Consider the following 19,918-nt stretch of genomic DNA (forward strand, 5'->3'; position numbering starts at 1 on the left):
AGGCTGCAAGCAATCTATGGCCAGTTGCATGAAGCTGTGAAGTTGTACGGACATATGTGAGTGGATTATTATCCGTATACACTGTTGTCACATCCATATAAATCATCTTTGAATTTTTCAAAATCAAATGTCAGACCACTTCAAAGAAGAAACTAACTTATGAGCTGGATAATTTCTCTCAGCTTTACTTAAGCTTCTACTGGCAAACGCAATTACATGTTTAAGCCCATCGTCTTTTTCCTGGAATAAAACTGCACCTAATCAATGTAAAGATGCATCGGTATGTAATTCAAATGACCTTGAATAATCAGGATATGATAAAATAGGATATGAAGATAATTGTTGTTTGAGAAAATTGAATGCATTTTCTTGTTCCTCTCCCCATTTAAAATCGGATGATTTGTACTTATTTTCTCTATACCGCGACTTTTCCTTGTTGGTGTGGGAATGAGATCTACATGTAATAATGGTCTTTCAATTTTTGAAAAAATTTTGATTAACTTTTTATATTAGCCTACAAAACCTGAAAAACTGACGAACTTCTTCACGTGAATTCGGTCGAAGTCATTTTAGTACTTTTGTTATTTTCTCATCATCAGGCTCAATGCCTCTCTCTGAAACTATGTGCCCAACATATTTGATACAAGTTTTAAGTAAAGAACACTTTTTGGTGACAGCCTAATGCCTGCTTCCCGCAATTTTTGAAATACTAAATGTAATCTATCAAAATGTTCTTCATATGTCTTAGGGAATATAATGATATCATCTAAGTAAATTAAACAAATTGATAAATGTAGTTCACCAAGACATTGTTCCATAAGACTTTGATATATAGCGGGTGCATTTGCTAATCCAAAGGCCATTCTGTTATATTCATAAAAGCCTAATGGACCACCAGTAAAAGCAGTACGTTCTTTGTGACATTCCTCGATTTCTTTCTGATGTTAACCCAGATTTCATGTCTAAGATAGAAAAATACTTATTGTCATATGAGAATCTAAAATCTCTTCTATTTTTAGTAAAGAGAAGCTGTTATTGTTCTTTGATTTAGTTCGTGAAAGTCTATACATAATGTAAGATGCTGCCAAGGTGACTAAAAATAGAAACTTCTGTGAAATATTTTCAAAACATTACTAGTCCTGCAGTTTTGGTCTGATGACTTTTCAATCGTCAACTTCCCTTACTTATGCAGCAATGTACCTTTATCACCTGCATACGGGGTTTATATCTCTCAGTTGATTTGATTCGTAAGAGCATGCTCTACGTGTGACAAATTTCTTAAACGAGGCAGATTATTGACAATCAAGTTGAAAAAACAAGAATATCAGCAGTTTCGTTTAAAGTCTTCATTTTGTAAGTTCTATGGTCGATACAATGTCCTTGTCAGCAAATACAATCTATCATTAAGTCAAATGCTGACTGACGTTTTTCATACTGATTGTCAGGCCATGCTTTAAACACTGAATTGTCGACGGGTTTTTCCGTTATTTCCCGATCATGACAAGGAGCACACGGCGGGTGTGACCGGTGGGCAGGAGACTCACTCCTCCATGGCAGCTGATCCCACCTCTGATTCTAGAGGTCCCTGTTTGCTCTGCTCCAAAATTTTTATTGTTTAATGGACTTTTGAGTTTGAATACTGTTCGTTATCTCCATACATTTCAGTCAGAATGAAAACAGGTTTCACTTTTCCTTTCCTTCCACATTGCGTTTTAGATATATTGTTTACAGAGAATACCTAACTTCATTGATTAGGGTCCTCCTACTCTAGCAGAATGAAAATAGAGTTCCATTTTATATATGTATGAACTCTATGATTTTTTTTTGGGGGGGGGGGGGGGGTTGAATATCATTAAGATGTTCAATACATGTATTTGAAAGTAAATTTACAGGTAAATGTAACCTTCCAATAGAGATAAACTTATAAAAGTAAGTACTTCTTCCTGATTGTCTGACTAATCACGGGGGGGGGGGGGCAGCATTTAAAATTCATCGCATGAATTAGAAATAAGCAGTTTCATTAATTTTAGTTTATTTGAATTATAATATTATAAGATTTAAATAGAATACCATATAATAAGATTAGAACAAAAACATCATTATATAATAAAAATTAGATCAGGATCTTTTTAATTAGTAATTTGACATTAATAACACCATTATGATTAAAATAATGACATGATCATTTATCAAAAGTATTTGACTTTGTATGTACATGTATAAATAACTATACAATAGATTGAATGAAAAATCGTCAATATACATTTTCAATGAATAAGATATGTAGACAATGACTTTTTTAATCATCATGTAACACAGTCACTTAGATTTTATCATCAGTAACACAGTCAGTGAGGTTTTATCATCATTAGAGTCTCCATTACCTCGCTACCATCCTTAACTAGCGGAGACCAAGGATGGAACCAGTATCCCGGTGACCACGGACCGTTGAGGTAGGCCTGGTGACAGGAGTTATACCACCAACCTCCTCCTCCTCCGTAAACAACAGCACAGTTATATTTACTATTCCTGTCGTTATCTCTGTCCGGTGTACTGAAGTACATCCCTGACAGGTCAGCGCCATAAGTATTGGTGCTTAACATTCTGTCACCTACAATAATCAAAGAAAAAAAGTATTACACGGTCACCTAAATCAAATCAAATCATTCTTACTTATAAAATTTAAATCTAAAGAAAATCACATACTATTTTTTAAATTAATTTATATTGTGCTTCCTATTAAATCACTCTTATTTTCAACATAAGAAATTATTCAAATTAAATATTTATTACAAGCATGGGCATTCAAACAACTGTTATAATGACGGAATATTATTAAAGGAATTTTATTCTCATTTTTGGTATTTTTATTTCTAAAACTTTATTGTACAAGAATCAATATTTTTTCTATTTTTCAACTCTTCAATGAACAGGACTAATTCAAATAGACAAAAATAACATGATATCCATTCGAATGTAGTGTTGCTTTTGTTGGATTTATTATTTATTACGGAAATATGCCGACACAGTTCATGATTATCCGTGCTTATTGAGCTTAAACAAAATGTTTTATTTTTGTTCGAGCAAAGATTTAATTGCTTGCTAAGAAAATCAGCTCAGAGATTAAAATTTTATTTTAAAACATGTAGATTTTAATATAAAAAAAATGGACTGAGCAATAAAATATATAATTATATATTATATAAGGTTCAAGTAGCTGGCTGTCTAGAAGAGTTTGTAGTTGTTTGCCTATTCAGAAATATCTCTCTCTCTCTCTCTCTCTCTCTCTCTGCTTATTGATAGTCACGTATTTAACTCATTACTTACCCAAGGTTCCTATAGCTGGTCCCCCAAGAAAGAGTCTGTATTTGTCTGATTCATCAGAAACAGAAAACTGATGATATAGTTCATGGAAACTGCTGCCATTTCTTAATGTTATAGAGACGTAGAATGATGAGTTATTTCCCTTTGTAAGCTGGTGAATCACGTCATTTCCTTTAATGTATTATCGTAGGGGTATATATAGCATAAATGAACATTATAAAGAAAATACATTTTTTTCTATTTCAGGATCAATGTAGTATGGTACATCCAAATACAATTAAATGTTTTGCAGAGATGTCATAGGTCACCAATGTACATGATTTGTTACTAAATTATAAGGGATCTTTATGATCATTTAATGCATGAGAAAGGTTATTCTAAGTAAAATGACAAAACATATAAATTAAAAATTTTATTTATTAAATAAATGGTAAATTTTAAACATATGAGCAAATATAAATTAGTATTTACCAATCCAGTAAGTGTCACTAGGATTCCCAAAACCTCTTTTATATTCCGCCCACGTTTTGTTGAATGTCACTGATCCGCCCCTTCGTTTCTGGATTGCCTAGGGATCCAGATGAGTTGATTAGATATTTTTAGTAAAAGCATTTAAAGTGTGCAAAACTTCACAATGGGAACTGTTTGGATGAATTACCTGCTCAGTCGAATGCAGATTTTGTACTTTTTTCATTTAAATATAAACAGAGATAAAAATAGCCTTGCTGGTGGACTCTTAGTGCCCGAGGGTCTCTACAGCCCAGTAGCTAAGTACTTCGGTACTAGCTTGAATAAACGGATATATATTTAATTGTTCTGGTAAAATTTAGAAATTTATTTCAAAATTAAGGATTATCTCCCACATGCATAGCTCTGATCCTTCGACGTATTTGGCTTCATTCTTCGGCACCCCTTTTTTCAGCTCTTCAAAGTTGTTTTTTTTTTAATTAAATATTTTGGATTTCCATCGTTTCGGCATGGGCATCACTGAAGAGACATAATTTGTCAAAATGCCCATCTGGTGCATCAAAATTGGTACAGTTTAAGATTTATACTAACAGACATTATTTTTCTGATGATTTCTTCATATCTTAGTTTCATAAAAAAAAATTCTACTGTTTAGTATGCTATTCCTAGCTACAATTTGTTCTGAAAGCAATATTTTGGTATTTCGTTATTTTTATACCCTTAGAACAACTTTAAGTCATTTAACGTTTTTAATTTGACAATTCTTTAGTTACTTTTACTTTCAGCTAAATTAGATACCCCTTTCATGTTAATTCCACGCAAGTTGGTTACCAGTAAAAAGGTAATAAAACAGAAATTTAAAGAAGTCTTGAAATTAAAGTGTAATAAATTCAAAAGGAAAACCTAAATTTATTGAGAGAGAGAGAGAGAGAGAGAGTGAGAGAGAGAGAGAGAGAGAGATGTCTTACTGTCCACCCTCCGCCTTCAGTCTCCATGTCACAGTACACGTTCACCTGATTCTCGTTACCAAAGGGATTTATTGGATATACACCAGACTGTGTATATCTGTTTTGATAGATGTCCTTACAATCCGTATGTACTTTTAAAACTGAATGAAAAAGGAATACATATTTAATGTCATAATAATTATGATACTGTACACACATACATCAACAGAGAGAGAGAGAGAGAGAGAGAGAGAGAGAGAGAGAGAGGAGATTGATTTACCTTTTTTGACAATTTGAACATCTTCATGGATGTCGGTTATATTTTCCTTGAAAATTTTAAACATCTGATCGAATTCCTGAATCTTATTTTGATTCACGGTAATCCTTTCGTTTTCTTTACTGAGAGAATCAACACGCCGTTTTGTGGAGTCTACCTTCTGCTGTAAAGCGTTGTCCTTTCTTAACGAATTAACCTGACTTTCTAATGTTTCTACCGTCTGTACTAAAGTATTGTTCTTACTTAGATTATCAACCTGTCTTTGTAATGTTTCTACCTTCTGCCTTAAAGTTTTGTCCCTATTTAGAGTATCAACCTGTCGTTGTATTGTGTCTACTGTCTCCCTTAAAGTGTAGTCCTGACTTAGAGAATCAATTTGCTTTTTCAATGTTTCTAGAGTCTGCTGTAATGCAGAGACAACTGTTTCTGTGGACGCTAATCTTCGCTTCACAGAACTAACGTCGTCCACTGCTGCCTTGACATCCTTGACCACGGCTAAACGGATGAGAGTTTCCTGGTTGATGATCTGTCGAAGAACGTCGATTTCCTTGATGTCACGTCTTTCATTTATCAATTCCGTAGAGTTCTGATCATAATTACCGGTTAATAAGGAAGCCGTACTCACTTGTGAAATTGAAATAAAAATCGCTAAGAGAAAGGAAAACATCATTTTAATTTTGAGGTGGACTAACCGTAATTAAATAATGTTTTGCTCTATCAGAGGATAACATACGGTATATATAGAGACGTTTCTGTAATTTGGGTAATTCCAAAAATGAAAAAGGAGTATTTCAGGAATCACTCTCAAAGGGTCGAAAGATAACATACATACGGTATCTCACATTAAATTCTTTTATGTCAGTTTCATTACGGTGGTTTTAAGGAAAACCATTACAAACACGTCAGACTACGGCAATTGAAACGTCTGGTGTTTCATGTAGATAATGAATGTGAAGATCACTAGCAATGGCAATTAACATTCCTTGCTTTTTTTGTAGATAATGGAAGTTAAGAAATTTTGTAGATCACAAGCTAACGCAACTTAAATTCCTTGCTGTTATATGTCGATAATAGAAGTGAGAGAATTTTGAAAGATTGTTTGCTAATAATTTTTGTCTTAACTTTCTGGGAAATTAACTGAATTAGAAATCAGCCATCTGTTGCTAGTTTGTACAAAAACAATTTTTGTGGAGAGAGAGAGCGAGATAGAAAGGCAGAAACCAAGCAAATAAGAAAAATAAATAGATTCATATCCTAATCAAATACAAAACCTGAATAGGACATATACGATAGTTGACCCTCCACCTCCAAAAAGAAAAAAAATCTTTTGAAATATTTCCTAAACTTCCTTACCAAAATCATACATTTTTGCATGTTGTTGGAGAATGACATTTGGGTCATTTTGACATTATAATATGGGATTCCGTGTTCCTGTGGAAATCATATTCTAAGTGTGTTATATGTTGGTGGTCGGTGCATCCCAATGTTTGAAAATCGCATTGTCACCAATGTCTTGGTCACTACCAGATTATTTGGAGATATTATGTAGCAAAATTTACATCAATAAAAAACTTGATGTTTGTGGGAACTCATTTTATGAATTTGATAAATGACAATTTTATGACTATATGTACAGATGTACTTTCCATTAGATATTGTAAAAAAAAAAAAATTCCGATGTCGAGCAATAATGTTCCGCACAACAATGCACACAAGTTTAAACCTGGTAAAAGAAGTTCAAGCATGGTTGGATCGGTTATCTGATGGAAGAGGCGATTTGTAGACCTGCATAAATAACAACCAACTGAAAGTCATATAGCATGCTCCGAGTACGATCAATTTTTAAACCGAGGTAGGCTACTGAGAAATAAGTTGATGTTACAGGGATTTCAACAGTATTCAATGTCAGCATTTCGTAAATTATTTGTTCATTATAATGACCTTATTAGCAAACATAATCTTTCATTGGGTCGTATGTTGACTAACGTTTTTCATACCAATTGTTAGACCTTTATTTTTATACTGAATTTGACTACGGAATGTTCCGCCTACCTGATCTATACATAGGGCTCACGGCGGGTGTGAACGGTCAACAGGGGATGCTTACTTTTCCAAGGCACCTGATTGCATCTCTGGAATTTCCATGAGTCCGTGTTTTATGCCCTGTTCACGAATTTATATCAATTATAGATTTTTATGAGATCGATCACTGTTTATTTTCTTTACCATGTCAGGTGGAGACTGTTGTTAAATACTCAAGAAATTTGGATCATGAATAGTCCTGGGATATTGTCTTTTCAAAGACACCGAACATTTATCAAACTCAAAAGTCCATTGAAACAATACAAATCGGGAGTAGAGCAAATACGAACCTCTTAAAAACACCAGAGGTGGGATCAGGTGTCATGGAGGAGTATGAACCCCCTATCGACCGTTATCATGATCGGACAAACGAAAAAAATTATAGACAGTTGAGTCTTTAAATAATGGCCAAACAATTAGCATGAAAAACATCAGTCAGCATTCAATTTAGCGATAGATTGTATTTGCTGACAAAGTCATTGTATCGACCATAGAACATGCGAAAAATTCGATGATTTTAACAAGATTGATATATGGGTTCCTAACTAAAAATAAGATGTAGTATTGACCATTTGCTTTAAACAAATTTTCATGATTTAACACATACACATATCCGATTATAATCCTTATTAATTTTGCAAATACAAGGAGCTATGCTTTGAGGTCGATGATGTTGCGCCGACATCTGTTATTTAAGATCCTTTTACCTGAGATACAAGTGTAGAGACAAATAAAATTTCTCTGTGATATGATAAAAATACTGATTTTGTTGCATATACATTTTTTAATTCCAAATATCGTGAAAAAAAAATTTAAAATGTTTGCGTATTTCTGAGACAACCCTTGTGTATATAATCATGCAAACTCAATATTTTTTATGTCACAAAGCATTCCAAAGCTTGTAAAAGTATCGCAAGAAGAATACACCAATACGATCTATTTCCACTATGAAAGAGTTATACTTCTTAGTGCGCTCTATTGTGAAAAAGTCGGAAAATGTACAAATCTTGCGGGATTTCTGGGACAAACGTAACATAAACATGTAAACAATATGTTGAATGTCGATGAACAATTCCTAAGAAAATGCAAATGAAATATTTATTGTTGTGACTTCATAAACATCAAGAGTAGGAATGACAACGATATCAATTTATATCAATTGTTGATCGTATGTATCTATTTATCGTATGGTACATCTAAATACAATGCACATGCCTCGGAAATGTCGTATTTTTTTTTATTAATGGATGAGAAATTTGGGGTTCTCGCTCTCTTACATATGTCTTTTAGTTCTTCTTTTCTTTAATTGGAATGACAAAAACATTTAACATTTAAAATTGGATTGAGATTGGCATATTTTGTATTTTCTGCAACACCATGCTGTCCCAATCAGACGACCAAACGCGCCTCTAATTTTGAAGAGTTCACTAATGAAAATAGAACGTATTTCCCTGCATGTTATTTAAAAGAATAGCCGCTGAGATTTTGTACAGATCTTTTACCAACATAACTGACGGTGCACGTGGTATACCACAAAACGCTGGTGTCGAGGATAGATTTTATCATTGTCATCATAATATAAGTAATAACAGCAGAATCATAATTCATAATTCAATGTTTAGAGTTTTACAAAAAGTATAATCATAAATTGTTCTTTATCTCTGATTCCAAACAACCAAAATGAATTTGATTTACCATATTTATATTCGATTCCGAAACTTCATAAAAATCCTTACAGAGATACATAGCAGGTTCCAGTAAATGTTCAACCAAGCCTTTATCTTTACTCCTCACTAAGAAATTAACAGTGGTGAATGGGAAACTTCAAGAGTACTGTGCAACAATATATTCGAGAAGTGGTGTAAATCAGATGTGGATACTTAAAAATTCCAAGGAACTTTTGGAAAATTTGAAATCAAGATTTTACCAAAATCAACAGCTTAAAAACTTACGACTTTTCAACTTTATACACAACCATTCCAGACGAAAAATAAAAGTCCAGGCTTTTTGATATCATTGACAGCTGCTTTTTCAATAAAAATGGAACTCGTAAATATACTTACCTTGTTATTGGTCATTTGCAAAATTTTTTTGTTAAAAAACATTCTGATTGTACACACAAGTACTCTGAAGTTCACATTGAAAAGACGCTTGAGTTTCTGATTGACAATATCTAAGTGGTTTTTGGAGACCAGGTCTTCCAACAATCCATTGGAATTCTTATGGGTACCAATTGCGCCCCGTTATTAGCAGACCTTTTTTTTGTATTCATAAAAAGCAGAATTTGTCCAAAATCTTGTACGTGAAAAGAAGAAAACACTTGGTGTGGCCTTCAACTCGACATTTAGATACGACATATCCGGGTGAACTTGATATAAAAGATACCACAAAGTCTGACATCTGTTTCATATTTGGATATTTTACTTGAAAAAGACGTCAATGGTAATCTAACAACCAAGCTTTATGATACACGTGATTACTTTAACTTTTCAATCGTCAACTTCCCTTACTTATGCAGCAATATACCTTCATCACCTGCATACGGGTATATATCTCTCAGTTGATTCGATACGCAAGAGCATGCTCTACGTATGTACAATTTCTAAAACGAGGTAAATTATTGACAAACAAGTTGATGAAACAAGAATATCAGCTGTCTCGATTAAAGTCATCATTTCGTAAGTTCTATGGTCGATACAATGACCTTGTCAGCAAATACAATTTATCATTGAGTCAATTGCTGACTGACGTTTTTCATACTAATTGTTAGGCCATTATTTACACACTGAATTGTCGACGGATTTTCCGTTATTTCCCGATCATGACAAGGAGCACACGGCGGGTGTGACCGGTCGACAGGGGATGCTCACTCCTCCATGGTACCTGATCCCACCTCTGATGTTTGGAGGTCTGTGTTTGCTCTGCTCCTATTTTGTATTGTTTAATGGACTTTTATGCTTGAATATTGTTCGTTATCTCCATAATTTCATTTGACAAACTAAAATTCAATACTTAAATATCATATTGGTTCCAGTAATGGATTTAATGGGACGGTGAACACTGCAGTGTATGGTATAACACTCAAATCAACTTTATAGGTTTAACATGGCAATAAAATCCATTTGTTGTTGTGTGTAGATAATCGAATTGAGGCATTTCTGAAGATCCCATGCGATGTCTATTGAAATTCCCTGCTGCTTTACGTAGATAATGCCAATGAAGAAATATTTTTGAAGATCATGCTGAATGATAATTGGAGAAAAAAAAACTATGCTGTTTTATGTAACTCATTGAGGTGAAGAATTTGTGACGATCGATTTCTTATTATTTATTTTGCATTTTACTTTGGTTGATTTCTGGAAAACAAGAATCTTACAAAATCAAACTTAATCAGCAACATGTTTTTTTTTTAAAGAACCCATTTCTTGGAGAGAGTAAGGGATGGAAAGAGAGACCTAAAGCAAACAAATAAAAATAGCAAAAGGGATCCTGATCTGTCGTTATATATTCTCCTTTTAAGAATGCAGAAAGCAAACACAAAATAAGTACTTGTTACCCACAAGAAAGATTGAGAGAAGATTTGCATTCATGCTGAAAATAAAAAAAAGCTTTCACTCTCAGATGATAAAGGGCAAGCAATACCCTAGACTTACGACGTGACCGTTGTGCTTGGCAAACACTAATGAAGTGACTAGAATCTATAGCTATCCTATGAAATGTGACTGGTCGGCAGGGTATGCTCACTCCTCTATGGCACCTGATCCCACCTCTGATGTCTTAGAGGTCTGTGTTTGCTCTGCTCCTATTTTGTAATGTTTAATGAACTTTTGAGCTCGAATACTGTTCGTTATCTCCACATATTTCAAAAAGATGATTTCACGAGGGTTATCCGATAAAATCGTGGACAAAGCGTTTTTATCGAAAAATTATGGGCGCACTGAGCTGAAATTTTCAGCAAATGTTTATTTATCATATCTAAGTTTATCTTAATATTTTTAATAAGTTATATTCAAACATTAGGATTTTATTATACCTGAATGTGCATAGGGTATGGCCCTACGGCGCACAACCAAAAATGGGGGTTTTATCAGGAAATATTCGAGTATTTATTCGAAATAAAAGGATTAAATAGATAAGATTGGGGTTAAATAGATAAGATTGGGGTAAAAATTATTCTATTTTTAATCCACTATCTATTATGTCGTCTTCTGGAAAATTTCAAAGCATTAGCTTAATTTTTGGCAGTTTCCTTAACATTTGAAATAGGAAAGTGGTAAAAGCAACACACGAAAAAAGCGACGTTTGATGACGTTACGGCACACCGGAGAGCAGTTTTATTTGATTAAGATGTAGTAATGACGCCCTTAGAGACTCTAAATGACTACAGAGGGAAAAATCACTAGAACTCTAATATACAAGTGAAATGGGAGTTTTCTAAGCGAAAAAAAAACTTGATCGAGTCACCAGGTAGAACAAAACATACGGACAAACAGCTAATGGCAATAGCAAAATTAAGGCGCGGTCACTATAGACTGTCGATATAAGATAGCCTATTTAGTTGAATGATAGTGAGAGTACTGTCCATAACTTACTAATAAATCTTCAGAAGGTCACATATGTGTGCGAGATTGGTTCCTCGACTGTTTATGGGGGAATAAAGGGAAACTCAAGTATGTGCATCAACGAAATCCCCGAATTTAAGTGGGGCTTATCCAATTTTGTTTTAGCAAAGAGGAAGCGTGACGCTCCTTTAGACACTTTGACGTTATCATCCGTGCTCCGTAAGGCGATAACACACACAACAAAAAAAATAAATTATATTCAAACATAAGGATTTTATTATACCTGAATGTGCATAGAGTATGGCCCTACGGCGCACAACCAAAAATGCGGGTTTTATCAGGAAATATTCGAGTATTAATTCGAAATAAAAGGATTAAATAGATAAGATTGGGGTTAAATAGAAATATAGATACATAATTTGTTTATTTATACATATATCTATTTGAAATTTGCTATGTATATTGATGAAAAATGTAGTAAAGAGTAGTGAAAATATTAGAACGCAGTGATGAATATTTTTAACTTTAGACAACTTGTCCACGATTTTACCGACAGCCCTCGTACATTTGAAAAAGTAATCAATCGTTGGAAGTAAAAGAAGCAAAGAGGGTAATGGTCAGGTATGTTTGACAGAAATCACCAAAATGTTATTTGTTTTTGCGTACACAGAAAAAAAATATCCAGGTTCGAACCCATAATGTTATCAGCGTTTCTCTAGCTCAATTTCATGCTCTCTTTTTACTTGTTCCCCCTCAAATTGATTTTTTCGAACTCTCTTTCTATTTCCCCCTTTTTTTGTTAACTTGCACTTGAGGATCTCTTTCTCCCGGTTATCTCTTTAAGATTACATTATATCTTAATCTAATTGGTACAAAACTGTGCTATTTTTTCGAATTCTAACTGTTACTAAGCTGGGTCACTATAACTAATTCTAATTGGTACTCAATCTGTGTAATTTTATCTAATTCTTACGGAACTCAAACTCTGTCATTTTATCTATATATAGTTAGAACTCATATTCTGTCATTTTATTTAGTTTGTACTTAAATTGGGTTATTTCATGTTTTTCTAATTATTACTCGATCTCCTAGGCTCCTAGGCTCCTGGTCCCCCTTCTGGAATTTTCGGGGGTCCACGTTTTATGCCCTCTTCATTTATTTGTCTTCGTTAAAGATTTCTTGAAATAGATCACTTTTCGTTATCTTCACCTATTTATTTATCTGTCTCTAATTGGTATCTAGATTCTGTCATTTTATCTTATTCTAATTATTACTCCAACGGTATCATTTTTTCTTCTTCTTATCGGTTCTAAACTGTCCCATTTTATCTAAATCTATAAAACAACAAACAAACAACAACAACTTAACGTTCAGCAAATTAAAAAATGTCTGTCACCAAAAATATCCTGTTGATTTCCGATGGCATTATTGATTGAACAAACCAAAAAAAAAAGTTTTCTGATCATAACAAAGAGTACAGGGCGGTTTATATAGGTATAAGGGGGGGGGGGTTACTCTATTGGACATGGTTCTACACATGTTTTCAGATTTCTATCTTTGCTTTGCTCATAATTTGAAATGTATTTTTAACATGATTATTCGAAAAGTGTTGTAAATCAGATGTGGATACTTAAAAACTCCAAGAAACTTTTAGAAAATTTAAAATCACAAAATTTTACCAAAATTGGTAACGTCAAAACGTTCGACTTTTCAACATTTATAGAACCATTCCCCACTGAAACGTAATCGAGATACTAAGTATTTTCTCATTATATCGTGTAAATATTTTGCTCATTGTGCAGTTCTTCTATAGTTTGTGTAAATTTCAATAGGTTAGTGTGTATTTCGCACATTTTGTGTACCTTTTTATTTAGAAGTGTAATTTTTGTTGAAGATCATGCAAAAAAATTGACGAGATCGGCGTGCCATAACAGAGCTTTGAACTGTCTTTGAACTGTAAGTTATTTTATGGGGATTATCTGTGTTTATATAAAATATAATACATCATTCTCAAAACTCTCCTTTTCCAGAATAAATGAAATAAACACATCAGTTCGAGCAAACAAGTACGTTGTTGATCAGTATACGATTTAACTTATTTTTATGCATGGCAACCTTACTTTTGACGTCACTTTCTAAATTTCACAGCATCTATAAATAATACAAATATGTGTACTGACCTTGGGTTGATTACCTTGAAATGTAATGCATTAAATTACGATTACATTGGAATTTTAAACTAGGCTGAAGCTAGCAGCCAATAGCAGCCATTAAGTCCGTAGAAGCTAGCAGCCAATTAGGACATTTATCAAAGGACTGAGAGTACTCCGACACAATACTGTTTTTATACTTTATCTTAGACAATTAATAAGTATTAATTAGATTCATGCAAGACTTAATTACACACTCGGGGGCAGTTTAGCTCATCTGCATAAAGAAAATTATGTGTTGTTTTTTTTAAACAAAGCTACAAAAAATCCATTATCTCTGGCCACTTGAACAAACCAGCACTGTGAAAAGGTTAAGTACTTATATTAGGCAGAATCCCTTTTCAGTTCCATGAGAGGTCTCAGGAACAGGACGGGGCAAATTAGCTATCCTAAAATTTGCTTCCTTAAACATTGTAAACTGATGTAGGGTTTGAGGCTATTATTCTGATTATTTTTGAAGTGTGCTTTGAACAATTACTGGGTCAGGGTAATGGGTTCATAGGGCTATTATTTCCCGCTATTGGAATGGGGCTGTAGTGGTACCATCCAGTGATGCAAACTGTGGGTGACATATTTCCAGCCTCTATTTTTCATCCATCATTGGCCAGTAAACGTGACTAATACCGAGAATCGGTTAAGGACCTTAGGACGTAGCCCTTGTCATCTTTTGGAGGGGTTCAAGGGACAAGAAAGGTCCAAAAAGGTAACCAAAACTTCGTTGTGTATTTTTTCACATTGTATATTGAAACACAGATTAAGGGTCAGCTATTATACCCTTTATCTTTGAAATGTACTTAAAAGCATCGTTATCGCAAGGTAGAAGGTCCCTAGGGCTCTCTATCTTGCCCAAGCAACAAAGTTAAGGTTAGATGAATTACATAGTAACAGTCTCTAGACAATTGTGCAGAACTACAAAGAATGCAGTGTGTTAACGCCATCACTAAATTCTAAGGCCTTTTAAATGCCGAGAAATTTAACCGTACGAATTCCTCAGGTAAGGGGAGGGACTTAATTTTACATGCATGGTACCCGAGGTATTGACGGTCGTGCAGACCGTGCAGAGCCCTAATCCCTATACACAAACAGTATACACAGGAAATCCATGAGTATTACCTTACAGCTTGTTTGGCGTATATTTCATCGAGAGATAAAATTATAAGATATCTACATCAATAGAAAATATCATAAGCAATAACTAATATTTGTAAAATCCCATTTTTTCATACATATAACTAATTAATATCAAACACAAAGAAATACCATCGACTTTAAATTTGTAAAAATTTAAAGTCTATCTATCAATGTAAAAATCTATGTACCTTATGCCATTGTAGCAGTGAGTTGAGTTGATCGTTAAATATAATAAATACAGGTACATATTTAAAGTAAGATATTCATCCTGGACTGTTCCTATTAAACTTTAAAATAATATTATCGTAAAAATCTTCGATCATGGCCAATATTAACAGTTACTTCCCGTCCATATGAAAAGGCGCGTGGTCCTTTTTTCGCAAATGTGTCCTATGGTGAAAAATACGCAAGAACAATGAATTCATAGAGTTAAAAATAAATGTATTTAAGTAAATTTAGATTATAATAAAACAATAAACGAAATATATTTTAATTGTTAACATACCTTTTTCTTTCAAAAAATATTTTTAACGCCCTGGTAAGGAAGTAACCTTAGCGAGAAGTGCTGGGTAAAAAAAAAAAAAAAAAAAAAACCTCAATACCTTGTCCAGGCGAAGTTGTGACTGATCAGTGAACTCGTTTTTTATCCTCGCTATCCATTATATGCAAAAAGCGTCGTGCGAGCAACACTGCACTAATCATATAATTGTACTTTGAATCGAGATTTACTTGTTCGAAAAGTTTATACACAAGCATGATTTATTTTACTGAATCGTTATGAGAGTTCTTCATGTATTTGTACTACAGATAATTATTATCAAGCTAAAATTTTTTGCATCGATATGGCCTCTTTATCGTGCTATTATTATATGAGGTAAACATCAATAGACCGAAAGTTTGTCTGATGGTTGCCACGAGCGTGAAACAAGGTGTACAAGTTATACACACAGACTAATAGCTAGATGTCAATCAATTTCAAGCACCCAATGATGGTCCTTAATTCATTTGATTGACGGAGAAATACAGACTAGGTAAATCTGAGGGCGGTGATTATTAAACATTCATGTACACATTTTATTTATCTGTTTTTTCATGTCCATCTTATCAAAGCTTTTCATAGACAGTGATTTACTCAACACATGCAATTTTTTGACACTCAATTTGTTAATTGGTGTCAAAGAACTTTTTATATACCGGTGTTACCGGTGTCTGAATTGTATATGTCAGTTCGAATGCCCGACACATTCTTAAAAATTGCTAAAGTGAGAAACCGGGGTCATATTAATGAATATGGATACGGAATCATTTTCAAGCAAATGAATTCAAATATGTTCCAATCACGGCCCTTTGTTGTTAGGGTGGATCAGCGGGGGGACGTAGTTTATGATAGAAATATCTGGGGAAAAACAACAAAAGCAGAAATTACAAAATATGCAGGGATCATTAGGTGGTGTAGATCGCTTTTTTTCCAATCGTGAAAGCAGGAGTAGGGCTGAGGCTCAGTATAAAATTAAAATAAACGGAGAGGGATCTTTTTATAAAGTCTCGTTTATTTTCTTTCATATCAAAGAACCCTCAAGTTCAACAGGTATAATTTTATTCAAAACATGCTCCCTCCCTCCGGCACGGAGGTTAAGGTCACAAAAATGTGGTCAAAGTTTTACATGTGAAGAGAGATAAGAAAATGTTTTGCTCTAATTCATATATCTATCTTCTGAAAATATAAATAGAATCAGTCTTCGATGTTGTTAGCAATATATATTTTTTCTTTCTTTCCTCAGCCTGTAATTACGATGTTTTCAATGAAATTCCAGCTTCATTGATTGGAGATACGTATTTTTCTCAGTCAGAATAGAAATAGGAATTATTGTAAAGTTTCCATATATTTATGCACTTTAATAAATAAAATTCCTTTCTTTTTAGGGGGTGGGGGAGGGGGTGGGGTTGGGTGGGGATTGGGGCAGTGTGCTCTTGTGTACTTTAAAGATGTTACTTAAGAATTAGATTTTTTTTAATTTTTGGGGGGAAAGATGCAGTCTCTAACTGCAACGGTGTAACGTGCGTTACTCACTTTCTCGATTTTAATTTTTGCTTAAATGAAGTTGCACTTACAGGGCATTCACTGTTTGTGACGTTAAAATGACAACCATAATTTCATATTTTGACATTTCATTCCTTGTTATGTCGTTTTGAAGGTCGTAGCTTTCCAAGCACTTTAGAAACAAAATACATGTCAATGTAATGCAATGTAACATATTATGTATCTGAAAATAAATCGAAATATAAATTACATATTGAGATTTACTAATAAAGGTAACTCCTTCTCTCGGATTCTCTAACTATTCACGGGGCAAGCATTTAAAAATTCATGGCGTGTATCAGAAATAAGCATATAACGCATTCCAAAATCAAAACAGAAAATCTTTTTTTCTGTTTTAGGCATTTTGCCCGTAGGTATTGACAAAATCCAACAAAAAACACAGTTTTATAGGATATTTATTGATAAGATTGTGAAAAATCAGCATTTTTCTAATGGATACACGATCTAGTGTCACAAATAAACTGAAATGTAAATATTTGGAGGAAATATTGACAATTTAGCAAGACTTTACGGGGTAAATTTCCCCCCAAAGAAAATCACTGATTCACATCTTAAAGATAGCAAAAACCTACAGGGTAAATTTCCTCTCAAAAATTAAATTGATACAGTTAACCTACAGTAATTCAAAGCAAAAGCAACCATTTTTTAGATAGCAAGACTTTACGGGGTAAATTTCCCCCAAAGAAGGTATCACTGATGCAGTTTTCACTACTCTTATAAAAAAGAGAACATTACACCTTGAAAATCGCAGAACTCTACAGGGTAAATTTCCTCTCAAAAATGACATTGATGCAGTTTATATACAGTGTTTGAAAGCAAAAGCAACCATCTTAATGATAGCAAGACTTTACGGGGTAAATTTCCCCCCGAAGAAAATCAATAATACAGTATTTATGATTCGCTAACATCGTTAAGATGGCAACGATCTACAGAGTACTTTTTCTCTCAAAAATTATATTGATACATTTTATACACAGTAATTCAAAGCAAAAACACCAATCTTGTAGAAAACAAGATTTTACGGGGTAAATTTCCCCCCAAAGAATATCACTGATACAGTATTCACTCTCTTATGAAAGCGAACATAACACTTTGAAAATCGCAGAACTCTACAGTGAAAATTTCCTCTCAAAAATGACATTGATTCAGTTTATATACAGTGTTTGAAAGCAAAGGCAACCATCTTCATGATAGCAAGACTTTACGGGGTAAATTTCCCCTCAAAGAAAATCACTAATACAGTATTTCTGATTCGCAAACATCGTGAAGATGGCAACAATCTACAGGGTAATTTTTCTCTCAAAAATGACACTGATGCAGTTTATACACGTTATTTCAAAACAAAAATATTCATCTTTTAGATAGCAAGATTCTACGGGGTAAATTTCCCCCAAAGAATATCACTGATACAGAATTTATGCTTCACAATATCTTGACGGTAACGAAAATCTACAGGGTAAGTTTCCTCTCAAAAAATATTATTGATACAATTTATCTTATACGTAGAAAACGCGAACATAACACTTCGAAAATCGCAGATCTCTACAGAGTAAATTTCCTCTCAAAGATGATATTGATACAGTTTATATACAGTAATTAAAATCAAAAACACCCATCTTTTAGATAGCGAGACTTTATGGGGTACATTTTCCCCCAAAGAAAATAACTGATATAGATTTTTTTGATTCACAACATCTTAAAGATAGCAAAAATCTACAGGGTAAACTGCCTCTCAAAAATTACATTGATACAGTTTCCATATATTAATTCAAATCAAAAACACCAATCTTTTAGAAGGTAAGACTTTACGGGGTAAATTTCCCTCCAAAGATGGTATCACTAATACAGTATTCAATGCGAATATTACACTTTGAAAATCGCACAACTCTACAGGGTAAATTTCCTCTCAAAAATAACATTGATACAATTTATATACAGTGTTTCAAAGCAAAAACACCCATCTTATAGATAACAAGACTTTACGGGGTAAATTTTCCCCCAAAGGAGATGACTGATACAAAATTTATGCTTCGCGATATCTTGGAGGTAGTAAAAATCTACGGGGTAAATTTCCTCTCAAAAATATTACTGATACAGTTTTCATCATACTTAGAAAAAGCAAACATTACACTTTGAAAATAGCAAGTATGTACAGGGAAAATCCTCCCCAAAGAGTATCAATAATACAGCATATATTATTCAAAGCATGAACAAACATTGCAACTCGCTGATAGCAAGACTTTACGGGGTAACTCCCCCCCCCCCTCCCCAACAAAGAATATCACTGATACATTTTATATAATTCACAAAATGAAATAAATATAACTTTTTGAAAAAAGCAGAACTTTTCAAGGTAAATTTTCTCTAATAAAAAAATTAATCCTTTATATATTGTTTACAGAAAAAAAGCATACATTACATCTTGATGACAAAAAGACTCGGGTGAATTTCATATCAAAGAATATCAATAATATATTATTTTTATATTACAAAAGATACTTTTTATCTAAATATCACGCAAGCTGGAAAAGCTAAATAATAAAGTTAACATAATATTACGCCTTCTAAACATAGAAAAACATACAAAAACATAAAAAAAAACCTCAGGCATCTTTCTTTCTCTGTTAAAAAAATACGATTTCTTTGTTTAAACAGCGTCCTCCTTTACTATCTTTGACCGAGGCTCCACTACTATGTTTTTCTCTTGGCTGATACAATTGACAGATTGTAGAGTGCATTTTCCGAAGGAAATCTGGCAACCATATTCTGAACCAAACCATAGTCTCTCTATGGATGAAAATTTTAAGTCTTATAAA

At 33.4% G+C, this 19,918-nt stretch overlaps 1 protein-coding gene across 1 annotated transcript in view; it reads right to left on the reverse strand.

The window, feature by feature from the left end:
* Positions 1 to 2,166: 2,166 nt before the first annotated feature.
* LOC133199115 (fibrinogen-like protein 1) overlaps positions 2,167 to 19,918 on the reverse strand; it is a 166,214-nt gene continuing 148,462 nt past the window's right edge. The window contains exons 3-7 of the mRNA XM_061334990.1: positions 5,020 to 5,272; positions 4,761 to 4,900; positions 3,796 to 3,892; positions 3,328 to 3,495; positions 2,167 to 2,611 (exon numbers count right to left, since the gene is read on the reverse strand). Coding sequence (XP_061190974.1) covers positions 2,349 to 2,611; positions 3,328 to 3,495; positions 3,796 to 3,892; positions 4,761 to 4,900; positions 5,020 to 5,272 — 921 coding nt within the window. The 3' untranslated portion in view covers positions 2,167 to 2,348. The remainder of the gene's footprint in view (positions 2,612 to 3,327; positions 3,496 to 3,795; positions 3,893 to 4,760; positions 4,901 to 5,019; positions 5,273 to 19,918) is intronic.

The sequence above is a fragment of the Saccostrea echinata genome, unplaced genomic scaffold (assembly GCF_033153115.1).
Source record: "Saccostrea echinata isolate AGI-Se365-2 ecotype Australia unplaced genomic scaffold, CSIRO_AGI_Sech_v1 ptg000033l, whole genome shotgun sequence".
Classification (NCBI taxonomy): Eukaryota; Metazoa; Mollusca; class Bivalvia; order Ostreida; family Ostreidae; genus Saccostrea; species Saccostrea echinata.